At 64.0% G+C, this 23,690-nt stretch overlaps 1 protein-coding gene across 1 annotated transcript in view; it reads left to right on the top strand.

Moving 5' to 3' along the window:
* LOC142009101 (tonsoku-like protein) overlaps positions 1-22,964 on the top strand; it is a 29,649-nt gene extending 6,685 nt beyond the window's left edge. The window contains exons 10-23 of the mRNA XM_074986619.1: positions 599-680; positions 957-1,021; positions 1,195-1,284; positions 1,617-1,689; positions 1,824-1,987; positions 2,097-2,200; positions 2,453-2,612; positions 2,659-2,977; positions 3,115-3,190; positions 3,462-3,618; positions 3,873-3,951; positions 4,550-4,851; positions 5,303-5,474; positions 22,387-22,964. Coding sequence (XP_074842720.1) covers positions 599-680; positions 957-1,021; positions 1,195-1,284; positions 1,617-1,689; positions 1,824-1,987; positions 2,097-2,200; positions 2,453-2,612; positions 2,659-2,977; positions 3,115-3,190; positions 3,462-3,618; positions 3,873-3,951; positions 4,550-4,851; positions 5,303-5,474; positions 22,387-22,826 — 2,283 coding nt within the window. The 3' untranslated portion in view covers positions 22,827-22,964. The remainder of the gene's footprint in view (positions 1-598; positions 681-956; positions 1,022-1,194; positions 1,285-1,616; positions 1,690-1,823; positions 1,988-2,096; positions 2,201-2,452; positions 2,613-2,658; positions 2,978-3,114; positions 3,191-3,461; positions 3,619-3,872; positions 3,952-4,549; positions 4,852-5,302; positions 5,475-22,386) is intronic.
* The last annotated feature ends 726 nt before the right edge of the window (positions 22,965-23,690 follow it).

The following is a 23,690-nucleotide window of genomic DNA, read 5'->3' as shown; positions in this document are numbered from 1 at the left end:
CCCGCCCTACGCACAACACCTCCCTGCTAGGGCCTGTGGCCGAAAGTGCTGGTTTCTGGCCCCCTCCCGCTTCCAGGCTCTGCTCCTTGTTGGCACATGCCCGGGAGGGACCGTGCTGCTCACCTGCCGGGGAGCCCAGCTCCTCACTCCGCCCAGGATTCCAGGCTGCACCCGGCTCCTCCTGCGCCAGCACAGCAGAAAGGCAGGGGAAGGGCGTGGGGTGCCGGGGCTCGGAGCTGAAAGGCGCCCAGGGCAGCTGCGGTGCTGGGGCTGGACTCGAGAGTGCCTAGCCAGCGTCCTCCCCTCACTCGTAGCCTGTCTGCTGGGCCAGGCTGGGGGGCCTGGCAGCTGCTCCAGTGGTCAGTGCTGGGAGCTGCTCCTTCTGGGCTAGGCAGGGGCTGGGGGACCTGGGAGCTGCTCCAATGGTCAGTGCCCTGGCCTTGCTCCCTGCAGGGCCCCTTCAGGCCTGGGGCGGGGCCTGGGGACTGCCTTAAAGGCCAGCGCCCCCAGCTGACAAGGCCTGGGCTAGCAGCCCTGGGAGCGCCCAACCCCATCTGCGGCTGGGCAGGGTGATCAGCCCATCCTTTCACCCCCCCAGCGGCAAATCCTACAGCACCTTCACCCCCTGCAGCAGAAGTGGGGGCGCCCTGAGGCCCCCGACACGCTGGCCAGGCTTCAGGGCCTGTGCCGCTCGCAGGGCTGGAGCAGCGCCAGGGACAGCCGGGGGGAGGAGGAGGAGGAGGAGGAGGAGGACAGCAGCGAGCCCCTGGAGGAGAGCGACCTGGAGCTGTCTGAGAGCGGTGAGTGGGCCGGCTGGGGGGGACGGGGAGGGAGCCGGAGCCGAGTCCCGGCCGGGTGAGGCTATAGCCCTGCGCGTCTGCCTGGCGCGGGCCCCCCTTTGGCAGGGTGGGGGCTGTATTGGAGCTGGGTGCCTCACTCAGGCCTGTGCGTTCCAGACGGGGAGGAAGATGACCTGGACGGCTACAGCAAGAGCGTGCCTGGCCGCCGCAGGATCGCCAAGGTGAGGCTGGGCCTGGGCGCAGCGTCCTCGCCCCGTGGGGCCGTCGCTCCAGCTCCTGCCCTGGCGAGGCCGGATCCCAGGGCGCTGCGCGGGGCGGGGGGCCGAGGGGGTGGCTCTGATCTGGGGCCCCCGGGCAGTGCTGACCCCGCCTCCGCCCTCCCTGTGCCCTGCAGTGGAACCGGCGCAATGACCGGGGTGAGACCCCGCTGCACCGCGCCTGCATCGACGGGAACCTGCGCCGGGTCCATTTCTTCCTGGAGCAGGTGGGAGCCGCTCCTCGTTCCCGGGCAGGGCGCCCTGGGGTACCTTCCGTCGGCCCGTGGGGGCAGCTGGGCGGCTGGCTGGGGTCGCGGCGTCCCTCTGCTCTGGCCCTCACAGCCCCCAGCAGGGGACGCGTTCAGCAAGTGTGTCCTGCCTGCAGGGCGCGTGGGAGTGAGCCAGGTAGGCGCTGGGCACTGGGGCCGCTTCCCGGCCTGGCCCGCAGGGAGGGCAGCTGGAGGGGGAGATCCTGCGGGAGTTGGCATGAAGCCCAGCAGGGCACCTGGCCCCCACGTAACCCTCATGCCTGTTCATGTCTCTTTCCTCCTGGGGGCAGGGCCACCCCCTGAACCCGCGGGATTACTGCGGCTGGACCCCGCTGCACGAGGCCTGTAACCACGGGCACCTGGGTGAGTGGTGAGGAGGGTGGGAGGGTGTCGGTGTGGGGGGCGGATGACGGCAGGGGCTGGAACGGGTGATGGGGGCCGGCTGGAGGGGGCCCTGGTGCTGCCACCCAGCAGTAACTGCCGGCTCCTGTGCCCAGAGATCGTGCGGCTGCTGCTGGAGCGTGGTGCCTCCATCGATGACCCCGGGGGCCCAGGCTGCGAGGGGATCACCCCCCTGCACGACGCTCTCAACTGCGGCCACTTCGACGTGGCCGAGCTGCTGCTCCAGAGGGGCGCGTCGGCGGTGCTGAGGAACGCCAAGGTGGGGGAGCAGCGGCCTGTGGGCGGGCGCTGGGCTCGGCACCCCTGCACAGCTGTGGGGTTTCTGGGGGCGGCCCTGAGGCTCAGCCCCTCCATCTTATCCGCCGCAGGGCCTGAGCCCTCTGGGCACCCTCCGGGAGTGGGTGAGGATGTACGGCCGGGACCTGGACCAGGAGACGCGCCAGCGCTGCCGAGCCATGGAGCAGCTGCTCAAGGAGGCGGTGGTGGGGCGAGGTGAGGCCGGGTGGGAGTGGTGCTGTGGGGGGGCATCTCTTGGGGGCTGGGCCCAACTCACGGGGTTCTCTGTCTCCCGCCCAGCAGCAGAGGTGGCTCAGCCCCCACAAGATGTGCCGCACAGCCAGCTGTTTGATGCGGAGCTCTCTGAGCCGCTGACACCCCCCCACTCAGCTGTGGCCCCCCAGCCCCAGAGTGGGGGCCCCTCCACGAAGGCGACTGCGCCCTGCAGGATCCTGACCCAGCGTGGCGGGCAGGGGCCAGAGTGCTGGGCCAAGCTGGACGAGTGCATGACCCCGCTCCGGCCCGTGAAGAAGAGGCAGCGGCTCCTGAGCCTGAGGGCGCCGGGGGAGGAGAGCCGGGTGCCGGGGTTCCTCGGGCGGGCAGGCCAAGTACGAAGCAGCTATGCATGGCGTGGGCAGTGCCCAGTCCTGCCAGGTCCCTGAGCCGGTGCCGACCGAGGCCTCTGCCAGGCCGTCCCTGATCCCAGCCGAGGAGTACGTGGGGGATGACTGGCTGGAGGACGACCTGGGGGCGAGCCGGGAGCCCCGCAAGAGGAGCCACCGGCGCCCGGGGGAGTCGGGCTCGGACTCAGGGGGCACCAGTGGGTCTGAGAGCGATGGCGCAGCCCCCTTCCCAGCTGCTCTGCCCCAGAAGAGGAGGGCCCGGCAAAGCCGCCTCACCCAGATAGTGGACAGGACGTCGCTGGGTCGGTCCCGCGGGGGCCAGGCCCTGGTGGCTCCGGAGCCAGCCGCTGGTCTGAGGCCCGTAGACGGCAGTGGAGAGGCCCCACAGGTGAGGTGCTGGGGGTGCACAACAGCAAGGGAGTCCCCTGGGCTGTCTCTTGGGTCTTGACTCCCCTCTCCTGTTCCCAGGCCCCACTGCTGGCTGCAGCCCCGATTCGGCCACCCCCCATCCGAGTGCGGGTCCGGGTCCAAGACAACGTCTTCCTCATCCCCGTGCCGCACAGGTGAGAGCCGCCTCGCATCCTTCCTCCCAGCGTGGCCCAGAGCCCGGGAGTCCTGCCCCCCCCAGCCGGGTCTGGGGCAACATTAGCAGCACCCTCGGAGGGGTCCAGCTCCCAGGCAGCGCCAGGGGGTCAGGGACTTGGGGTAAGAGGGCCATTCCCCTCTGCCACTGGGGGGGGCTGCCCTGTTCCTGCCCCACCCTGGGAGGGCGGGCTGGGGGCCTGGTTCTGGTGGGGCGCTCTGGCTCAGCCCTTCCCTTCCCTTCCCTTGCAGTGGCCTCGAGAGATGCCCGGTGGCGTGGCTGGCAGAGCAGGCGGCCCAGCGCCACTACCAGGCCTGTGGCCTGCTGCCCCAGCTCACCCTCAAGAAGGAAGGGGCACTGCTGGCTCCCCAGGATCTCATCGTGGACGTCCTGCAAAGCAACGAGGAGGTGAGGGGCACCCGAGCCAGGATTGGCGCTTCCAGGGCTGAGCCCACCAGGTCCCCCTGTAGGCCGCTGAAGGGTCGTGGTGGGGCCCACCACTGTGGACTCTGCACCAACCGGCAGGGCCCAGATGACTGGGAGCTCGGAGGTCTGGCTTCACCCCTCACTGGCGATGCCCTTCCCCTTGTGTTTGAGCCTGCCAGTGCTGCCCAGCCAGCCGGCCTTCCTTCCTACCCATAGGGCTCTCGTCTGCCTTGCAGGTGTCGGCAGAGGTGCAGTCCTGGGACCTGCCCCCGCTCGCCGACCGGTATCGCAAGGCCTGTTGCAGCCTGGCCGTGGGTAAGGGGATGCCACGGACCCTGCTGCCTGCCTGCGTGTGGGAACCGTTGGATGTACAGGGTCTCGCTGGGTTTTGTAGCGCCTCAGGGCGGTCAGCCGGCTGGGGAGAGTGCCACCCGGCCCGTGGGGGGGACAGGCAGGAGGGGCTCCAGTGGGAAGGCTGGTCCAGGGGGCTTGGGCACAGCTGTGCCACCGTCTGCATGTGTGACCTCGGGCAAGTCCCTCAGTCTCCGGGTCACTGGCCCAGCTACGGAAGGGGACAGAGGTGGAATGTGGCTTCGGGTGGACAGATTGGCACCCCCAGGGCCGTGCTACATGCCAGGGGAAGACCTGTACAGCATCCGCTGAACGGTGCGCAATGTCAGGAGCCGTCGGTCGCGGCTGCCCCCCACGTGGTGCTGGGCGGGGGGAGGGTGCCCCCGGTCGCGGCTGCCCCCCACGTGGTGCTGGGCGGGGGGAGGGTGTCCTCGGTCGTGGCTGCCCCCCACCCTCTCCCTGGCTGCTTGGCTCTAGCCCCGGCCAGGCAGCAGCTGGCTGGGAGCTCGTCAGTCTGGGTGCCCCACAGCAACTGGTCTTCCCTCATGGACTCCTGTTGCAGGCAAGCACCGGCTTCTGCTGAAGATGATGGAGCTGCAGGAGTCGGGCCCCTCGTTCAGCACCTGTGGCCTCTCCTTGCACCAACCCCACCTCACCCCACTCCTGCGTGCCCTCAAGCTGCACAGCTCCATCCGCCAGCTGCGGCTGGCTGGGACGGGGCTGGACGATGGCCTGGCTGCCGAGCTGCTGGCTACGCTGGGCACCATGCGCAGCCTGGCCCTCCTCGACCTGTCGGCCAACCAGCTCGGTGCTGAGCGGCTCCGCGCGCTGGCAGCAGGGCTGCCCTCCCAAGCGGTCTTCCAGGTTGGCTTGTGGGTGTGTCCAGCACCTCCCTTCCCCTCAACGGCAGGTGGGAGGGGCCCCGGCCTCCCGCCTGAACCCCAGAGACACAAGCAGGTTCGGGGACCCCCAAGCTGCCCATCCTGGCGCTCTGGGCTACGGCTCTGGCACTGCTGGTGTAAAGGGCCCTGATGAGCTCCTGCCAGGGCTGCCCTGATGGACACCAGGGGCTCCCCGGATCAGGGAGGAGTAAGCTGTGGCCATGCTGGTGCCAAGGTGCCTGCTCCTAGGTCCTTCTGGGGAGGGGCTGGTTGTGAGGGTCCCTGTAGCATGGGGGGGGCTCTGCTGCTCCGTCCCTTCTCTGGGGCTGAGGCTGCCGCTGTGGTCCTCCCAGCGGGGGTGCAGCCCCGGCTGTCTGGTGGCACAGGGCAGAGCCCAGCAGGTTGGGGTGACTCCTCCGCCCCTGTTGTTCCAGAGCCTGGAAGAGCTGCACCTCAGCCTGAACCCCCTAGGGGACAAGAGCTGCGAGGCCCTGGCCTGCCTGGTTCGAGCCTGCCCGGTCCTGACCACGCTGCGGCTGCAGGCCTGTGGCTTCTCTGAGGCTTTTGGGCAGCACCAGCGCCTCCTGCTGGCCAACAGCCTGAAAGGTAAGTGCCCCTGCACTCCCCCAGCCCCGAGTGGGGGCACAGCAGGCGTGGCCTCATGGTACAGGTGGTGCCCTCCCTTGTGGCTCCCCTCCCCCAGCGCCACGGTCTACAGGCTAGGCCCCCCTGTGACACAGAGGCACTGCCAGGAGGGCCCCATTCACTGGGACGGGGCCTACAGCTTGGGGGTGAGATGTGGTGACCTTGAATACTGGTGCAGGTGTGACGTGGAAGTACATGAGATTTATACGAAGGTGGAAGTGCCTTTGGTCCAGGGGAGGGAGGGAGAGAGAGAGAGAGAGTGTGTGTGCGCGCGCGCGTGCGCACACTCATCCCCCAAGCCCAGGGGCCCCCTCTCTAAGCCAGGTGACCGCGAGAGTGTAATTCACCTTTGGTGGGTTCTCCAGCACCGACAGTTTTTAAATCTAGGCGGGCTGTATTTCTCATGGGACAGGTCTGCTCTGGGAGTGAGCTGGGGGCAGGGCTCTGGCCAGAGGGACACAGGGGAACAGCCTGGGTGACCACACTGGTTCCTCCAGGCTTGGAATAAACAAATCTATGCAGTCTCTCCCCCCAGCATCTAAGTCAGTCAGGCACAGTAGGGCTATGTCTACACAAGCCCCTTCCTTTCAGAAGGGACGTGGTAATGAGCGAGTTGGGAAGATGCTAAGGAGGCGCTGCCATGAATATGCAGTGCCTCTGTGATGTAGTGGGAGATACCTGTGTGTACACGTGGGGCTCCTGCTGAGGGTAACCTGGCGACCAGGTGACACCCCTGGGCTGCAGACAAAGGAGGAGGTGCAGCCTGAGGGGTTTGAACTAGAACTGGGTGTTGGAAGCAGTTAGTCGGGGCTGGGAGAGAGAGAGACAAAGGAGGGGGCAAGACCCCGGCTCCGGGGGCCCCTCGGGGCCTCCTCTCCCCAGCATGGCTTGGACTGGCTGTCTCTGCCGGCTGCACTGACTCCTCTGTACGACGCTGTGCCCTGTTGCCTAATAAACCTGCTGTTCTCCTGCCTGCGGATGGGGTGCAGAGGATGGAGACCCCGAACCCCCTCACAGCCTCATTAGCATAATGGTGGCTGCATGTGATTTGAAAGTGTTGCTTTCAAATCGCGCACCGCCCATGTAGACAGGGGCCTTTCGAAAGGACCCCCCGGACTTCGAAAGCCCCTTCCTCCTATTTGGTTTTAGGAAGAAGGGTTTTTCAAAGTATGGGGGCGGAGGAGTGTCCTTTCAAAAAGCCCCCGTCTAGAGAGGCAGCGCACAATTCAAAAGCTGTGCTTTCCAATTGTGTGGGGCCACTATTATGCTAATGAGGCACTGCATATTCACGGTGGTGCCTCATTAGCATATTCCCAACTCGCCCCAAAAGGAGGGGACTAGTGTCGATGCGGCCTACATGTAGAACTCAGCAGCAACACAGCCCCCCCCCGCCCCCACTGTTCTAGGAGCCCCCCGAGATTCCTGTCCCAGAGTCCCCAAAAGCTGTACTGCTGGAGGCTGAACTCATCCGGAACTTGCGGCAAAATTCATCGATGGAGCCAATTTCGGATCCCTGTACCTGTTTGAAGGCAGCTTTGTACTGGACCAGGAGCCGGGAGCAGGCTGCGGTGTACCTGGGGCAGTGCATGGAGTAAGAACAGCTGGAGTGGCTCATGCCAAGCAGGAGGGGAACACGGAGGTCGAGGATGTACAAGCAGGTCCCCAGGGGAAAGGAGAACACTGTAACAGCCCCAACGGCAGGGGAGGCTCCCCAGGGTCTCTGACTGGAGACCCTCTGCATGGAGCAATGTTGCCTGGCCCCCAGGGGAAGTGGGCAGGGCCTGAGGGGGGACTAAGGGGCTGTTTTGATGCTTCTCTGAGCCCCTTCCCCAGTGTGTCCGCAGTGCCCTGGGGAGGGGAGGTCACTCTGCTCCACTCGGTAACGACGCATCCTGCAGGAGATGCTCCTGCTGCTGCATCCGCTTGGCTCCCCTGGGAGAGACCAGGCTGGAAACAAAACCCAGCTGGGGACTCACTCGTTGGGAGAGACACAGTCCTTGATATAGGCTTTCTCCAGAGCCTGCATCGTCTTCACCACCGCAAACAGCTCAGCCATGTTATCGTACCTGAAACCCAAGCGCAGAAGCCCGTGAAGGCGCATAGCCTGTGACCCCCACCGCTATACACGCGCCCGCGTCCCTGGGAACAGCACAGGGGCTCTCATGCTCCACAGCCCAGCAGGAGCACTCCCTTTTTCTGGAGAAGATCCTTCCGCCTATTGCATCTTTCTCAGCCGCAGGCTGCCCTGGCCAATGGCAGAGGCGGAGCAGAAGGGCTCTTGGGTCCTTCCTAGCTTGGCGTGGGGACAGAGCATCAGAACGCAGAGCTCCCTGCACCATCAGCCCCAGCATCTCCCGAGCAAGGACCTCACTGCAGACAACAGCTTGAAGTCCCAGCACTCCCAAGCCCCACAGAACTGTGTACCACATGGGAACCCATTCGGCTGGGGATGGACTCACTTTTCTCGCTCCCGTGCATTTTTATACAGCTTCACCTCCTGCAAGGAGAGCAGATACACAGCCTGTCAGGTACCCGCACAGTGTGTGGTCAGCTGCACAAATGGACAGGCTGGAAGCAGGTGGGGACGGAGCTGACAGATACGGACCTCCTGCATCCTCACCACAGGGTGGAGGAGACAGGGACCAGAGAAACCCACACTGAGATGGAGGTAAGGAGCTGGGAATCACCTCAAGAGCTGGGGTCCCCTGAATGCTCCAGCACTGAGGGCTGTGAAACCGTTTGCAGAGCCAAACCCGACGTACGCTGGAAGGTCATTCTGCCTCCTGTGCCAGAGACAGGACGAGGAGGGGAACGTGACCAGCGTTACTCGCCTCGTACAGTTCTGGCTTATTCCCTGGGGCTGAAAAAGAGGAAATCCATGAACAGACCTAGCACTTATAGCTAGGGGCCTACCAGTGACGCCCACAATGCAAAACCTTCCTGGTAACCCGGTGTTAGGAAGGACCACGTCCACAGCTCCTTAGCCTACTAGCTACAGGGATACTGCTAGCACCCAGGACCTCTACAGCCTGCTCCGCTCTTCCATCCCGCCCCTCCTGCTGATCACCGCCCCTTGCTCCAGGCCAGAGAACCCAGCACAGTTCACAAGGGAGAATCAGATTCTGAGCTGGAAGGGTCCTTGAGAAGTTGAGTCCAGCCCCTGCACTGGAGCAGGGCCAAGTAAACAGAGCCCATCCCTTCCAGGCATCTGTCCAGCCTGTTCTTAACAACTTCCACTGATGGGGATCCACAACCTCCCTGGGGCACCTGCTCCACAGCTTAACTGCCCTCAGTGTGGGAAAGCTGTTCTTTATCTCAGGGGGTCTCAAACTTCATTGCTGTACAATCCACTTCTGCCAAGAAAAAGTAATGCACAGACACATGCCTCAGCCAAAACCCAGGCCCTGCCACCAGGGGTGCGAGTAAGGGGAACAAAAGACCAGCCCCATTGCCCGAAGAAAGGAGAGGCTGAGGACCCAGAATGCAGCCCCAGGAGGGGCCTGGAATCTGAGACCCACTGCACAGGGCTGAAGCCCTTTGTCTGGCCTCGATCTCAGCAAGTCTAAGCCAACCCAGGGAAACTCATTAAAATGAGGTCCCAACCCAATTTGGGAACTGCTGTGCTATCCTAACCCCTGTTGATGCAGACTGAGCCATTGCTTCGTAACCTGCCTCTGTGGCCGTGATACCCACCCTCCCATGAGCCCAGTGTCCCACCACTCTGCTGCCCCCAGCCCCGCTAGCCTGACCCCTGGAGACTTTGAGGGCGGGCAGTCCCCTGAGGGAAGCTGGAGCCCACGGTGTCACTGGGTCTCTGGCCAGGGGCGGGGTGGGCCTGGGTCACAGCCCTGCTCATGGCCAGCAAGCAGGGCTCTGTCAGGTGTCGACCGGGCCAGTCTGTGTCTCAGCCCAGGCCATGGGGTGGTGCTGTGGGGCCCCTTGCTCCCCACGGCGGCAGGGCCAGCGGGACTCACCTCCTGGGCCAGGCGCAGCAGGGATCCCGTGGAACATTGTGGTGGGCTGGGGCACTGCTGCCAGGGGGACCTCTGCGAGGGAGGGAGAGGGGCGTTAGTGTGGCCTGGTGGCCCGGCCCCTGCACCCGACGCGATCCCTGGACCCAAACAGCCTGGGGCCCCACACTCCCCACCGCCCCCTAGTGACAAACACCCCCCAGCCCTGCGCTCCCCACTGCCCCCTAGACACAAACACCCCCCCGGCCCTGCGCTCCCCACCGCCCCCCAGTCACAAACACCCCCCCGGCCCCGCGCTCCCCACCGCCCCCCAGTCACAAACACCCCCCCGGCCCCGCGCTCCCCACCGCTCCCCAGTCACAAACACCCCCCCCGGCCCTGCGCTCCCCACCGCCCCCCAGTCACAAACACCCCCCCGGCCCCGCGCTCCCCACCGCCCCCCAGTCACAAACACCCCCCCCGGCCCTGCGCTCCCCCCCGCCCCCCAGTCACAAACACCCCCCCGGCCCTGCGCTCTCCACCGCCCCCTAGTGACAAACACCCCCCCTGGCCCTGCGCCCCCGACCGCCCCCCAGTCACAAACACCCCCCCCGGCCCTGCGCTCCCCACCGCCCCCCAGTCACAAACACCCCCCCCCGGCCCTGCGCTCTCCACCGCCCCCAGTGACAAACACCCCCTCTACATGTCCTCCAGGGCCGGCAACGTCGATGTTCAACTTCGACGTTGCTCAGCCCAACATCGAAATAGGCGCAGCGAGGGAACGTCTACACGTCAAAGTACCACACATCGAAATAGGGATGCCAGGCACAGCTGCAGACAGCCGCAAACACCTCCCCCCCCCGGCCCCGCGCTCCCCACCGCCCCCCAGCCGCAAACACCACCCCCCGGCCCTGCGCTCCCCACCACCCCCTAGTCACAAACACCCCCCCGGCCCTGCGCTCCCCCCCGCCCCCCAGTCACAAACACCTCCCCGCCCTGCGCTCCCCACTGCCCCCCAGCCGCAAACGCCCCCCCCCCGGCCCCGCGTTCCCCACCGCCCCCCAGTCACAAACACCCCCCCGGCCCTGCGCTCCCCACCGCCCCCCAGTCACAAACACCCCCCCCCGGCCCCGCGCTCCTCACCGCCCCCCAGTCACAAACACCCCCCCCGGCCCTGCGCTCTCCACCGCCCCCTAGTCACAAACACCCCCCCCGGCCCTGCGCTCCCCACCGCCCCCCAGTCACAAACACCCCCCCCGGCCCTGCGCTCTCCACCGCCCCCAGTGACAAACACCCCCTCTAAACGTCCTCCAGGGCCGGCAACGTCGATGTTCAACTTCGACGTTGCTCAGCCCAACATCGAAATAGGCCCAGCGAGGGAACGTCTACACGTCAAAGTACCACACATCGAAATAGGGATGCCAGGCACAGCTGCAGACAGGGTCACAGGGTGGACTCAACAGCCAGCCGCTCCCTTAAAGTGCCCCTCCCAGACACAGTTGCACTAAACAACACAAGATACACAGACCTGACAACTGGTTGCAGACCCTGTGCCTGCAGTATAAATCCCCAGCTGCCGCAGAAGCAGCCAGTGACCATAGAGCCCCGCAGGGGCTGGAAAAAGAGCATCTCTCAACCCCCCAGTTAATGACCACCATGAAAGACCCAGCAATTTCTGTTATGTTATGGGACGCAGATCGTCTACATAGTCCCTACTTTGACATAGAAGTAAAACACTATTCCTACCTCCTCATGAGATTAGGAACTTCAATGTCTCACCATTTAACATCAAAGTTAACTTCAAAATAGTTCCCCACGCATGTAGACGTGACGGGCGCTATTTCGAAGTTGGTGCTACTACTTCAATGTATACGTAGCTAGGAAGAGTTTATCAAGCCAGGTTTACAGCTATGTGGCCAAAGCATAGGCAAGGCCATAGCACTCAGCAAACTAGCTCAACCAGTACTTCTCCCCTTTTCCCTCCAAAGGCTTTAAACCAGGGAGCCCTGTGTAATCAACGCCTTTATCAGCTACGGTGGCTGCCCTGTCCCCCACAACAACCCAGAGCATTGGTGACATCTCACAACTCCCGCTTTAAGTGTCAGCTTAAATTGTGATTTTACAACTAGATGTTTACAATAGACCAAATCTCATGGCTAACTTGCTACCCATTAGGCTTTGCCTGAAAAGGTATGACACATGCACATCTTTTGCATACTCAAGCAGATGACCTCTGGGAGACTCATTCCTCCCAGCCTTCAGCAGCGCTGCGTTCCCCTGCTCCCCATTCCCCACACAACCAAAGGCAGGGGAACTGCTGCTGCCCCCCACTTGAGCAGCCCACCTCCTCATCCAGCAGCTGCTGCATCCTCACCCCCCCAGGAAAGGTAAGGGGCTTCTGAAAGCGGCGGTTGGGCCCCCTCCACAGGCCTCCTCCTGTGGAGTGGCCTGGGAGGGGTGAGTTTGGGCAGAGCCCTTCTTTTCCACCTGGGCTCCAGAGGGGTGGCTGCATAGCCAGGGGTGGGGTGTTAGGGTGTGCCCCTGCCCCACCCCTGCAGCCACCCCCCCTTGCTGCCCCCCCACCCCCACCCAGCCGCCGCTGGGGGCCCCTCCTCCACCTAGGCCCCCTTCTAACCAGCTGCCCCTTCCTTCTCCCCCTGGTTTGTTAAAGACTCTACAGCAGCTGCTGTGGGCCCCCCCCCCCCCTCAGGCGCACGTGGGCACCCCCACCCCCCCATTTCCACCAGGTTGGCTGTGCCCACGCCCCCTCCCACCCCCCTTTATTTTTCACTTCACCCAAGTGCCTGAGCCCCCCCCCACACGCACAAACTTCAATTCCCCACATCCCAGTGCAGAAAAGGAGCCATTTTACCATCTTGTGCTGGGAGCAGCGGCCGTCTTAGGTCTCACCTTCCCCTGACCTCACTGCCCTCGCTCTGCCCTTCCCCCACCTGACTGGGTCCTCAGCCTGGCCGGTGGGGGAGGGGCAGCCATGCCTCCACCCTTCCTTCCCCTCCACTCTCCTCCCCTCCCCCGCTCTCTCTTAAAGGCCCCACGCCCAACAAACTTCCCCCATCTTATAAACCCGCCACCATGACCCCCACACCCGCCGGAGGGTCATCCGGTGACCCCCTCCTCCCCTCGTCTTCCACTGTCACCCCTCCCACCCCCGAAACAGCGGCCCACTCACCCAGGGCCGCCCAAGACTCTGCCGCCATGTCGGCTGAGGGCGCGGGCGCAGGCTCCGGGGCTCCCACCACCTCCGCCGCGGCGTCCTCCAGCAACCTGGCCCCGAACCCACCCCCCCAAAAGGGCAGGAAGGGCCAGGGGAAAAGAAAGGGCAAGAGCCCCGCCCGGAAGGCTAAACCCCCCGTGGCGGGGACTCTCCCCCCGGCTGCAAAAGCATTCGCCGCAGCCTCCCCTTCTCCCCCTCCCCCTGCTCCCTCCACCACCCCTGGGGGCCCCGACATCTCGGCCCCCAGGTCGTATGCCCAGGTGGCGGCCGCCGCCCTGCACCCTGCTCCTTCCGCCTCCGCCAGGACTACCATCCCCGACGGTCGCGGCCCCTTCCCCGCGCTCACCAGGAGGCACGGGGTCCGCTGCCTCCTGGTGGCTGCCTCGCCCCACGTGGAGACCTACGTGCGGGCGTTGGCACGGGTGGTGGGGTCCGCGGCCGTGGTGGCGGCCTCCCGGATGTTCGGGAAGATCGTCTTCTTCCTGGCTTCGGAGGCTGCCGCCCAGGAGGCGGTGGAGAGGGGCCTGGCGGTTGGGGGCGTGCACGTGCCCCTGGAGCCGCTGGAAGACCTGGGCGTGTGGGTGGTGTTCTCGTCCGTCCCGCCCTTCCTTCCCAACGCCGCCCTTCTGCCTTTCCTCACCGCCCTGGGCCGGCCTTTGACGGTCCTGAGTCCCCTCCCCCTAGGCTGCAAAGACCCCGCCCTCCGGCACGTGCTCTCATTCCGCCGGCAGGCCCGAGTCCAACTGCCGCCGGTGGCAGCACAGGGTGGGGTGGCCCAGGAGGGGACTATACTGGTGCCCTATCAAGGGGCCCAGTACCGGGTCTTCTACACCCTGGGGGAGGCCCGGTGCTTCGGGTGCCGGGCGGCGGGGCATGTCCGGAGGGATTGCCCCCTGGCCCGGCACGAAGGAGAGGAGCCCGGGACCTCCTCCGACCCGGGGGGCGTCAGCCACGAGACCGGCGGCGCCCCGACCGCGACAGGCCCTGGGACCGCCCCTCCTCTTTTAGGCCCGGACGGATCCATCGCCGCTCGGGCGTCGGAGGGCGCCCGGCAGCATGGTGCCGGGAGAGAAGAAGCGGGCGCCGGCGCCCGAGCGGGCACAAAAGCCGGGCCCGTGGAGGAGAGGGAGGCAGGCCCGGCGGCAGGACCAAAAGAGGGACCACCCCAGGGCGGGCCGCCCCTCTCCCTCGCCGCCCCACCCTCCTCCTCCCTCCCTCCCTCCTTGTCGGCTCTATCCCCTGGCCCCTCCTCCTCTACTGCCCAGCCCGCCTCCTCGGAGGACTGGGTATTGGTGGGGGGGAAAAGGAAAAAAGGGGGTGCGCGCGTCCGGCACCCCACCCCGCCGGAGGACGGGGTGGAGGTGACACGCAAGGCACCCAAGAGATCCGCCAGCCCCGCTCCACCCGCCGAACCCCCGGCTACCAACCATCTGCCAGGGGTGATGGAGGTTGCCGCCGCGGCGGCCGAGGAAATTAACACCCCCTCGGCCCTGGAGCCAGAGCCAAAAGAGGCCGAGACGGCCCTCCCTGTGCCCGCGCCCTCCTCCGACACCCCTCCAGCCGCTACCCAGGCGGCTGTAATGGAGCGCCCGGAGGAGGTGGCTCCCAACCTCGCCCTCCTCTCACAGGAGGTCGAGGCCCTGGGCCTCACGCCGGTGGCCCTGGACATGGAAGGCCTGCTATTAGAGGCCTGTGGGCCGCCTTTGGACTCTCTCCCACCCCTCCCACTTTCCCTCACCCCTCCCACCAGCGATCCCTCACTTGCCACCTCCTTCTGCCCTGAGCTGTCCCAAGGGGCAACCCCTCCCCCAACTAGGGATGACCCCCCGGCGGAGGTCGGCCAGCCCCCAGACGCCCTAGGGGAATTAGGGCTCCCCTTGCACCCCCCCTTCGTCCCTGCAACTGAAAACCCCGATACCCTCTCCCCCGACCTGCCGGCGCCTCCCGCTGAGAGTGCCAGCACCTCAACCTCTACCCTGCCATTGCCTCAGGAAGCCCCCCTCCTGGAGACCTCCTTGGCCCATATTTCCGCCCTTGCTCCCACCTTGGCCTCACTGCTTGCCACCCCCGCCATACCCCTTCCCGGCCAATGCCCCGCTCCAGAACCCGCAATCCCCCCCACTCTTAACCCTCCCCTTCCTCCTCCCCCCCACTCCTTCCTTTCCCTCCCCCGCATGACCCCTCTCTTCCCCCACTGATCTCTACCTCCCCTGCCCCCATACCTCCCCCTCCCTTTTACCCCTGCCCACTCATACCTGCCCCTGAGGACGTAACCCCTCAGGAGGCCCCTCTTGCACTGCCCTCTCCCAGCACTTCCGGGGCTGCTCTCCCTCCGCCGCCCTCATCCCTCCCAAACTTAGGCCCCAGTCCCTCCCCCAACCTCTTCTCTGGCCAGGGGGCCCAAGAGAACGCGAGGCCGACGGGTTCTCAAGACCCCGAGACCTCGGCACCCCACGCGCTGGCGGGTGAGATGCGCCAGTTCTTGGAGGACGTTCGCGGCTCCAAGAACAAGGTTACTCTCGCCCTCCAGCGCTGGGGAGATTTTCATTTTGTCCTGGAGTCCGCGAGGGCCCTTCTGAGGGAGGGCAAGGGGACCGGGAAGAGGGACGCCGCGGTCTACCAACGGGCCCGTGGCATCCGCGACGCCCTTGTCACCTTTGGCGTGGCTCACGGCTTGCTGCGTGGCCCCACGGGAACCGCCGGCGCTCCCTCTGGCGAGGATCCTCCCCAGCCCTCCAAATGGCGCCGTTCATCTTTGCCACACTAAACGTCAGGGGCTGCGGGTCGGGTCTCCGCAGGTGCCGAGTGCTCTCCTTCCTCCGAGAGGGCGGGTACTCGGTCACCTTTCTACAGGAGACCCACACTACTCCGGCCGCCGAAGCCAAGTGGCGGCTGGAGTGGGGAGACGGGGTCCACTTTAGTCATCTCTCGGCCCGTCGGGCCGGGGTAGCGACCCTGTTCTCCCCAGACCTGCAGCCCGAGGTGCTGGGGAGCGTCGAGGACGTGCCGGGCCGCCTGCTGTATCTCCGGGTGCGGGTGGAGGGGCTGCCTCTTCACCTTGTCAACATCTATGCCCCGACACTCGGCCCGGAGAGAACCCCTTTCTTCCGGCAGGCGGCAGCCTTCCTCGACACCATCGATCCTCACGAGTGCCTGGTCCTCGGCGGGGATTTCAACTGCACCCTCGAGGAGCGGGACCGCACGGGGACCGAGAAGTGCCAGGCCGCTGCGGACGTCCTCAGGGAGCTCATTAACCGTCGCTCCCTGGTGGACGTCTGGCGCAGCCACCACCCGGACGAGGACGCCGGCTTCACCTACGTCCGGGTGGTGGGCCATAAATCTGTACACTCCCGGTTGGACCGCATTTACATCTCGCGGCACCATCTCTCCCAGGCCCACGCCTCCAGCGTACGGCCGGCCCCCTTCTCGGACCACCATCTGGTGGCCGTGAAGGCTTCCCTCTCGCCGGGGAAGCGGGGGTCGGCCTACTGGCATTTTAACAACAGCCTGCTGGAGGACGTGGGCTTCGTGGCATCCTTCCAGGAGTACTGGCTGGCCTGGCGCGAGCAGCGGCACGCCTTTCCCTCGGCACGGCGGTGGTGGGACCTGGGAAAGGTGCGCGCGCGGCTTTTCTGCCGCGACTATACCCGGGGGGCCAGCCGGCGGCGGGATGCGTTGATAGGGCAGCTGGAACGGGAGGTCCTTGAGCTGGAGAGGCGTCTAGCCGCCAGCCCCGGAGATCCATCCCTCTGCGGCACATACCAGGAGAAGCGGGACGAGCACAGGACCCTCGATGCCCATCGGGCACAGGGTGCCTTGGTGAGGTCGCGAATCCAACTCCTGCGGGAGATGGACCGCGGCTCCCGCTTCTTCTACGCCCTGGAGAAAAAGAGGGGCGCCCAAAAACATATCCCCTGCCTCCTGGCGGAGGATGGCACCCCTCTTACGGATCCGGTGGAGATGCGCGCGAGGGCTCGCGCCTTCTACGCCGCCCTTTTCTTCCCGGATCCGACCGACGCCGACGCCCGCAGGGTGCTCTGGGACCAACTCCCGTCGGTCAGCACGGGCGACCGGGACCGGCTGGAGCTTCCTCTCACTCTGGCCGAGCTCTCGGAAGCCCTCCGTCTCATGCCCACCAATAAATCCCCGGGCATGGACGGGCTGACCGTGGAGTTTTACCGCGTGTTTTGGGATGTCCTCGGCCCAGACCTGCTCGGCGTCTGGGCCGAGGCCCTGCAAAGCGGGGTGCTCCCCCTTTCCTGCAGGCATGCAGTCCTCAGCCTGCTACCGAAGAAGGGGGACCCCTGCGACCTCAAGAACTGGCGTCCCATCTCGCTCCTCAGCACGGACTACAAGATCATTGCCAAAGCCATCTCCCGTCGCTTGGGGTCCGTGCTGCAGGACGTGGTCCACCCCGACCAGACCTACACCGTCCCGGGCCGCACCATCTTGCAGAATTTGTCCCTGGTCCGGGATCTCTTAGAGCTTGGGTGTAGGGACGGCCTGTCGTTCGCCCTCCTGTCCCTGGACCAGGAGAAGGCGTTCGACAGGGTGGACCACGGGTATCTCCTAGGCACCCTGCAGGCCTTTGGCTTCGGACCCCGCTTTGTCGGGTTTCTCCGGGTGCTGTACGCTGCCTCGGAGTGCATGGTCAAGCTCAACTGGACCCTGACCGCTCCGGTCAGCTTCGGACGGGGAGTACGACAAGGCTGCCCGCTCTCAGGACAGCTGTACGCTCTGGCCATCGAGCCCTTCCTCTGCCTCCTTCGGCGAAGGTTTACGGGATTGGCGCTTCCAGAGGCAGGGCTGCGGCTAGTCTTGTCGGCGTATGCCGACGACGTGCTCCTCGTGGTCCAGGACCCGGGAGACCTGGCGCGTCTGGAGGCCTACCAAGCTATCTACTCGGCAGCCTCCTCCGCCCGGGTCAACTGGGTCAAGAGCTCTGACGTGGTGGTCGGGACCGGCTGGCAGATGAGCCGCCTCCCACCCGCGCTTCAGGCCATCCGGTGGAGCGCGGGTCCGCTGCTCTATCTAGGCGTCTTTCTCTCCGCCACGCATCCCTCTCCGCCGGAAAACTGGCAAGGCCTAGAGAGCAGGGTCGCTGAGCGGTTGCGGAGGTGGACAGGGCTACTCCAGTGTCTCTCCCTCCGAGGGAGAGCGCTGGTGCTGAACCAACTTGTCCTGTCCATGCTCTGGCACCGCCTCAGCACCTTGGTCCCACCCCCCGGGTTCCTGGACCAGCTCCAGAGGTTAATCCTGGAGTTCTTCTGGCCAGGACTGCACTGGGTCCCTGCAGGGGTACTCCATCTTCCCCCGGAGGAGGGGGGACAGGGCCTGACCTGCACGCGCACTCAGGTCCATGTCTTCCGCCTCCGGGCCCTGCAGAGGCTTCTCAACACCAACAGTGCAGATAGTCCGGCGTGGAGCACGCTGGCGCACGCTTTCCTCCGCCGTTACCGAGGGCTCCGATACGACCGGCAGCTCCTCTATTTATCCTGCAGAGACCGTCCGCGAGGCCTCTCGGAGCTGCCGGCCTTCTACCAGGACCTCCTCCGCACTTGGCGGCTGCTCGCAGCCTCCAGGTCCTTAGGGGCCACCGTGGGAGAAGACCTCCTCGCGGAGCCCCTGCTACACAACCCCCACCTTCGTGTGCAGGCGGCGGAGTCTCGCACGGTGCGCTGGAGGCTGGTCCTAGGTGGAATCACCAGGGTCGGAGACCTCCTGGACTACGAGCGGGGGGACTGGATGGAGGCCCCGGCGCTCGCCCGGCGCGTGGGGCTCTCCGACCTATGCTCCTCCCGTCTCGTACTCCAGGAGGTGAAGGCTGCCCTGCCCTCCACCGCTCACAGTTACCTCGGCCGGGTCCTGCGAGAGGGTGCACCCCGCCCCCCTCCCACTCCTAGCCCTCCGGACCTCTTCGTGGGCCCCCGGCTTTGCGATCCTGCCCGCCCCCTCCCCCACATCACCTCAGCCGGCTGCACACTTTCCAGCCGGTCCCCTTCCGAACCACGCCTCGACACCTTCTGTACGCGCTCGTGCTTCACACGCTCCACTTCCCCACCCTCGTGTCCCGCCCCGATCACAAATGGCGGGACCTCTTGCCGTCATCGGAGGGTGGGGAGCCCCGGTGGGCCGGCCTCTACTCCACCTTGGTCCCGCGGCCCGCCGGGGACATCAGCTGGAGAATCCTCCACGGAGCGGTGAGCACGGGCGTGTACCTGGCGCGGTTCACCCCCATCCCGGACACCTGTACCTTTTGCGGCACGAGGGAGAACCTGGCGCACATCTACATCGAGTGCGCCAGGCTGCAGCCCCTCTTCCGGCTCCTCCAGAACCTCCTCTTGAGGTTCTGGCTGCACTTCTCCCCACACCTTCTCATCCTCTCACACCCTATCCGTGGCCCCACAAAGTCGCGGGACCTCCTCGTCAGCCTCCTCCTGGCCACGGCCAAAATGGCCATTTACAAAACCAGGGAGAGGAGGCTGGCAGGGGGGGTGACCTGCGACTGTGGGGCCTACTTCCGTTCCTCCCTCCGCTCACGAATCCGAGCAGAGTTCCTCTGGGCGGCGTCCACCAACTCCCTGGACGCCTTTGAGGAACGGTGGGCGCTGTCCGGGGTCCTCTGCTCGGTGTCCCCCTCTGGCTCCGTCATTTTAAACCTTTGATCCTCACTCCCGCTCCTGGTTTTCTTTCGTTGTCCCCCGTATTTACTTGGAACCGGGCTGTTTTTAATGGGTCCCCTCTCATCGTGAGAGGGGCCTTGTAGCTGTGGGCAGGCTACGCCTGCCCACTCCCCCGGCATCCAATAGGTACACTTAGAAATCTCATGAGTACATGAGACCAAGGGAACTTGAAACTACGTGGGTTTTTTTTCAAAAGCAGCTCTGTCTGAACAACGAGCATCTAACAAGCTACGTTGGCTGTGTCTACACGTGCCCAAAACTTCGAAATGGCCACCCAAATGGCCATTTTGAAGTTTACTAATCAAGCGCGGAAATGCATATTCAGAGCTTCATTAGCATGCAGGCGGCAGCAGCGCTTCGAAATTGACGCTTCTTGCCGCCACGCAGGGCATCCAGACAGGGCTCCTTTTCGAAAAGACCCCACCTAGCTCAAAGTCCCCTTATTTTCATGAGCTAATGGGAATAAAGGAACTTCAAAATAGGCAGCCTTTTTTGAAAAGCATCCCATTTAGACCTGTCACACAAGTGGCAAAAAGCATCAATTTTAAAGCACCACTACTGGGTTGCGCAGGGATCCTTTCATCGGGGGTGGAGGATATAGACCTTTTTTTTGGAAGTGAAAGTGTTTGGTCAATGTGGGTCCTGTTTTTTTTTTTTTCTTCTTTTTGAGGAAAGCTTTGGAAATGTGGTTGCAGGTGTTTTTGAGCTGGGGTTGCAGGAGGAGTGGGGGTTTGTTGTAATCAGTTTTCAGTAACTTTTCTTCATGGAAAAAGATAGAAGAAGTTCTTGGATTTTTGTAGTAAGCATGTGGTGGATGGTTGTTCTGGGGGTAATATAAGCTGTTGCAAAGGGGTGCTGTAGAAGGCATGGAATTTGTAGACAGGATTTTCATCTCCTGGACTGAAGCTGTATTTTGGAATGGCTATGCTAATAACTGAATGGAAAAACAGGAATGAGGTGCTGAAATGAATATTCAGTGCCTCATTAGCATGCTGCTGGACAGGGCACTTTGTGGCTTGGTTCCATGGGGATCCTTTTTGAAAGGCCCTTGCAGACTTGGAAATCCCCTTATCAGTGGATAGGAACAAGGGGATTTTGAAGTGTGCAGGGTCCTTTGGGAAAGGACCCCCATGTAGCCAACCCACACGCAAGCAAAATGGGGCACTTTTGAAGTGCCGCGGGCGGCAGTATGCTAATGAGGTGCTGAATATTCATTTCAGCACCTCATTGGTATTCTTCGATTTGGCCATTAGCACGGCCATTTCAAAATTTTGGCCAAGTGTGGCCACAGCCCCCTAGTCTTCAAAAGCCCCTAAAACCAAATAGGAATAAGGGGCTTTGCGAAGGCCCCCATCTGCACTGCATAGGCAGCCTGCTGTGGCTGCCGTTATGCTAATTAGGTGCCTCATATTCATGGTAGTGCCTCATTAGCATGTTCTGACCTTGCTTATTACCATGCCCCTTTTGGAAAGAAGGGGCTAGCGCAGATGTAGCCTTTGTGAGACTCCTTCTTGGTAGGTGCTGTAGTTAGGCCCAAAGCTGAAACTGCTACGAGCTGAGCAGAAGAACTGGCGGCTCAAGCCATGGAGAGCTGGTTTTGCCTCCAGCCACAATAGAGGGGACAAACGGCCAGTGGGGGGGCAAGCAGGACATGGGACCAATGAGAGGTTGTCTGGCCTTGCCTCAGGCTCAATGAGGGGTGCATCAGGGTGATGTGTCAGGGCCTGCACGGACTGGACAGAGCTTAAGTGGGGCATTTGAGGTGGGGTGCAGAGAAAGTTTGGGTGTGTGGATTGGATCTTTACAGTACTGGACTGGTGAGCCTGAGAGGCAAAGGACACTGCTCAATCCATCTGAGCTGGGACAGTTACTTGAGGGTTGGTTATGAACTCTGGGTGTGGGATTTTCCCAAGCTATTGCCATGTGAGTTCTCTGCCTCTTTCATTAAAAGTTTCTTTCCTACACTGAGGCTACGTCTACACGTGAAGCCTACATCGAAGTAGCCTATTTCGATGAATAGCGTCTACACGTCCTCCAGGGCCGGCAACGTCGATGTTCAACTTCGACGTTGCTCAGCCCAACATCGAAATAGGCGCAGCGAGGGTACGTCTACACGCCCAAGTAGCACACATCGAAATACGGATACCAGGCACAGCTGCAGACAGGGTCAACCTGCGGACTAGCGCTTCCGGGGCAACAGCTAGCTGCTCCCTTAAAGGGCCCCTCCCACACACACTCAGCCTGCACAGCACGCGGTCTGAGGAGCCATAGGCACACAGACCCCGGGCGCCGCAGTCATGGACCCCCAGCAGCAGCAGCAGCAGCTAGAGGTCCACCCAGCCCTCCCAGCAGGAGCAGGGCTTGCCCTGACCCATGCCATGCGGGAGGCAGCTGAGCACCTCCTTGCCCCAGGGGAGGAGATGCCCCCAGGGCAGCAGGGCTCAACCCCTACCCCTGCAGCACCCCGCTCCATCCTCCGCCTCACACGCCAGCGGCTGTGGAGCTACCCCACCAGCACCAACTGGTGGGAGTGGCTGCTGCTTGGGGAGTGGGACGACGACCCCTAGCTCAGGAACTTCAGGATGACCCGGCAGACATCCCTGGAGCTGTGCCAGTGGCTCACCCCCGCACTCAGGCACCAGGACACTGCTATGCGGCATGCCCTCACGGTGCAGAAATGGGTCGGCATCGCGGTCTGGAAGCTGGCCACTCCGGACAGCTACCGATCCGTGGGACAGCAGTTTGGTGTCGGAAAGGCCACCGTCGGGGCTGTCGTCATGGAGGTAAGCGAACCCACGGGGGGAGGCCAGAGCAGGGGGGCAGGGCAGGGCAGGCCAGGGCAGGGGGGCCAGAGCAGGGCAGGGGGGGCAGGACAGGGGGGCCAGAGCAGGGCAGGGGGGCCAGAGCAGGGCAGGCCACGGCAGGGGGGCCAGGGCAGGGCAGGGCAGGGCCACGTACACGCTGCTCACCCCTCATTGGTGCCGTCCCATGTGCTTTCTCTGCAGGTTGTGCGTGCCATCAACGCCATGCTCCTGCACAGGCTCGTGAGGCTGGGGGACCCACATGCCACCATCGCCGCCTTTGCCACCCTGGGCTTCCCCAGCTGCTTCGGGGCTCTGGATGGGACTCACATCCCCATCCGCGCCCCGCATCACAGTGGCGGACGATATCTCAATCGCAAGGGCTACCATTCTGTCGTCCTCAAGGCCTTGGTGGACAGCCGGGGACGTTTCCAGGACATTTACGTGGGCTGGCCTGGCAGCACCCACGACGCCCGGGTTTTCCGGAACTCAGGCCTGTGCCGCCGGCTGGAGGCGGGGACCTACATCCCCCAGTGGGAGATCCCTCTGGGGGACACCACCATGCCCTTCTGCATCATCGCAGATGCGGCCTACCCCGTCCGGCCGTGGCTCATGCACCCCTACACGGGCCATCTCTCCGCTAGCCAGGAGCGCTTCAACGAGCGCCTGAACCGTGTGCGCCAGGTGGTGGAGCGCTCATTTGGCCGCCTGAAGGGACGCTGGAGATGTCTCCTGACCCGCCTGGATGCGGGCCCCAACAACATCCCCCAGATTGTGGGTGCCTGCTGCGCCCTGCACAATTTGGTCGAGAGCAAGGGGGAGACCTTTCTGCAGGGCTGCGCTGCGGAGGCCGCCAGGGCACACGTCCAGCCACCTGCTGCCCCCAGTTGGCAGGTGGACCCCGAGGGGACCCGGGTCCGGGAGGCCCTGCGGGCCCACTTCGACGACCAGGCCGCGGGGTGAACGCTGCCCAGGCCCCCTACTGCCCGCCCCTTCCTCCCCCACACTCCTGCCCCAACGCCCACACCATGGAGCACCCCAGCGCCCCACCCTCCCACTTGTCCTGGACAAATGACAGCACGCACTTGTGGCTGAACGTAAACTTTTTTTTGGTCTTTCTGAAACTGTTTTTTTGGGGATGTAACAAGAAATATGTGAACCACAAACAGAAAACTGGGGAGAAACGTCCAACCAAAGCAATATGTAGAACAATAAAACAATGCAAATAAACAACAGTGTGCAATAAATAATAAAAAGGAAACCAGGGAGGATAAAGGGGAGAACTATTTACATGGGGGGGACGGGGAAAACGGGGGGGCCAAACAAACAGGGTGCAACTATATACAAAGGGGGGGGGCCACGTCCCGGGCCCCTCGCCCCTATAGCCCGGCACTGGGCGTCGCTGGCCGGGAGCCCCGCCGCGCCTGCAGCCTGGTCCGCGGCTGGGTGGGAGCGGGCTGGAGCAGAAGGTATCGGGGCCGGCGAGTGTCAGGTGGCTCCACGGGTCC

Source organism: Carettochelys insculpta, chromosome 2 (assembly GCF_033958435.1).
Source record: "Carettochelys insculpta isolate YL-2023 chromosome 2, ASM3395843v1, whole genome shotgun sequence".
Classification (NCBI taxonomy): Eukaryota; Metazoa; Chordata; order Testudines; family Carettochelyidae; genus Carettochelys; species Carettochelys insculpta.
Note: the sequence above shows the minus strand (reverse complement) of the source record. Positions and strands in the feature narration are given on the sequence as shown.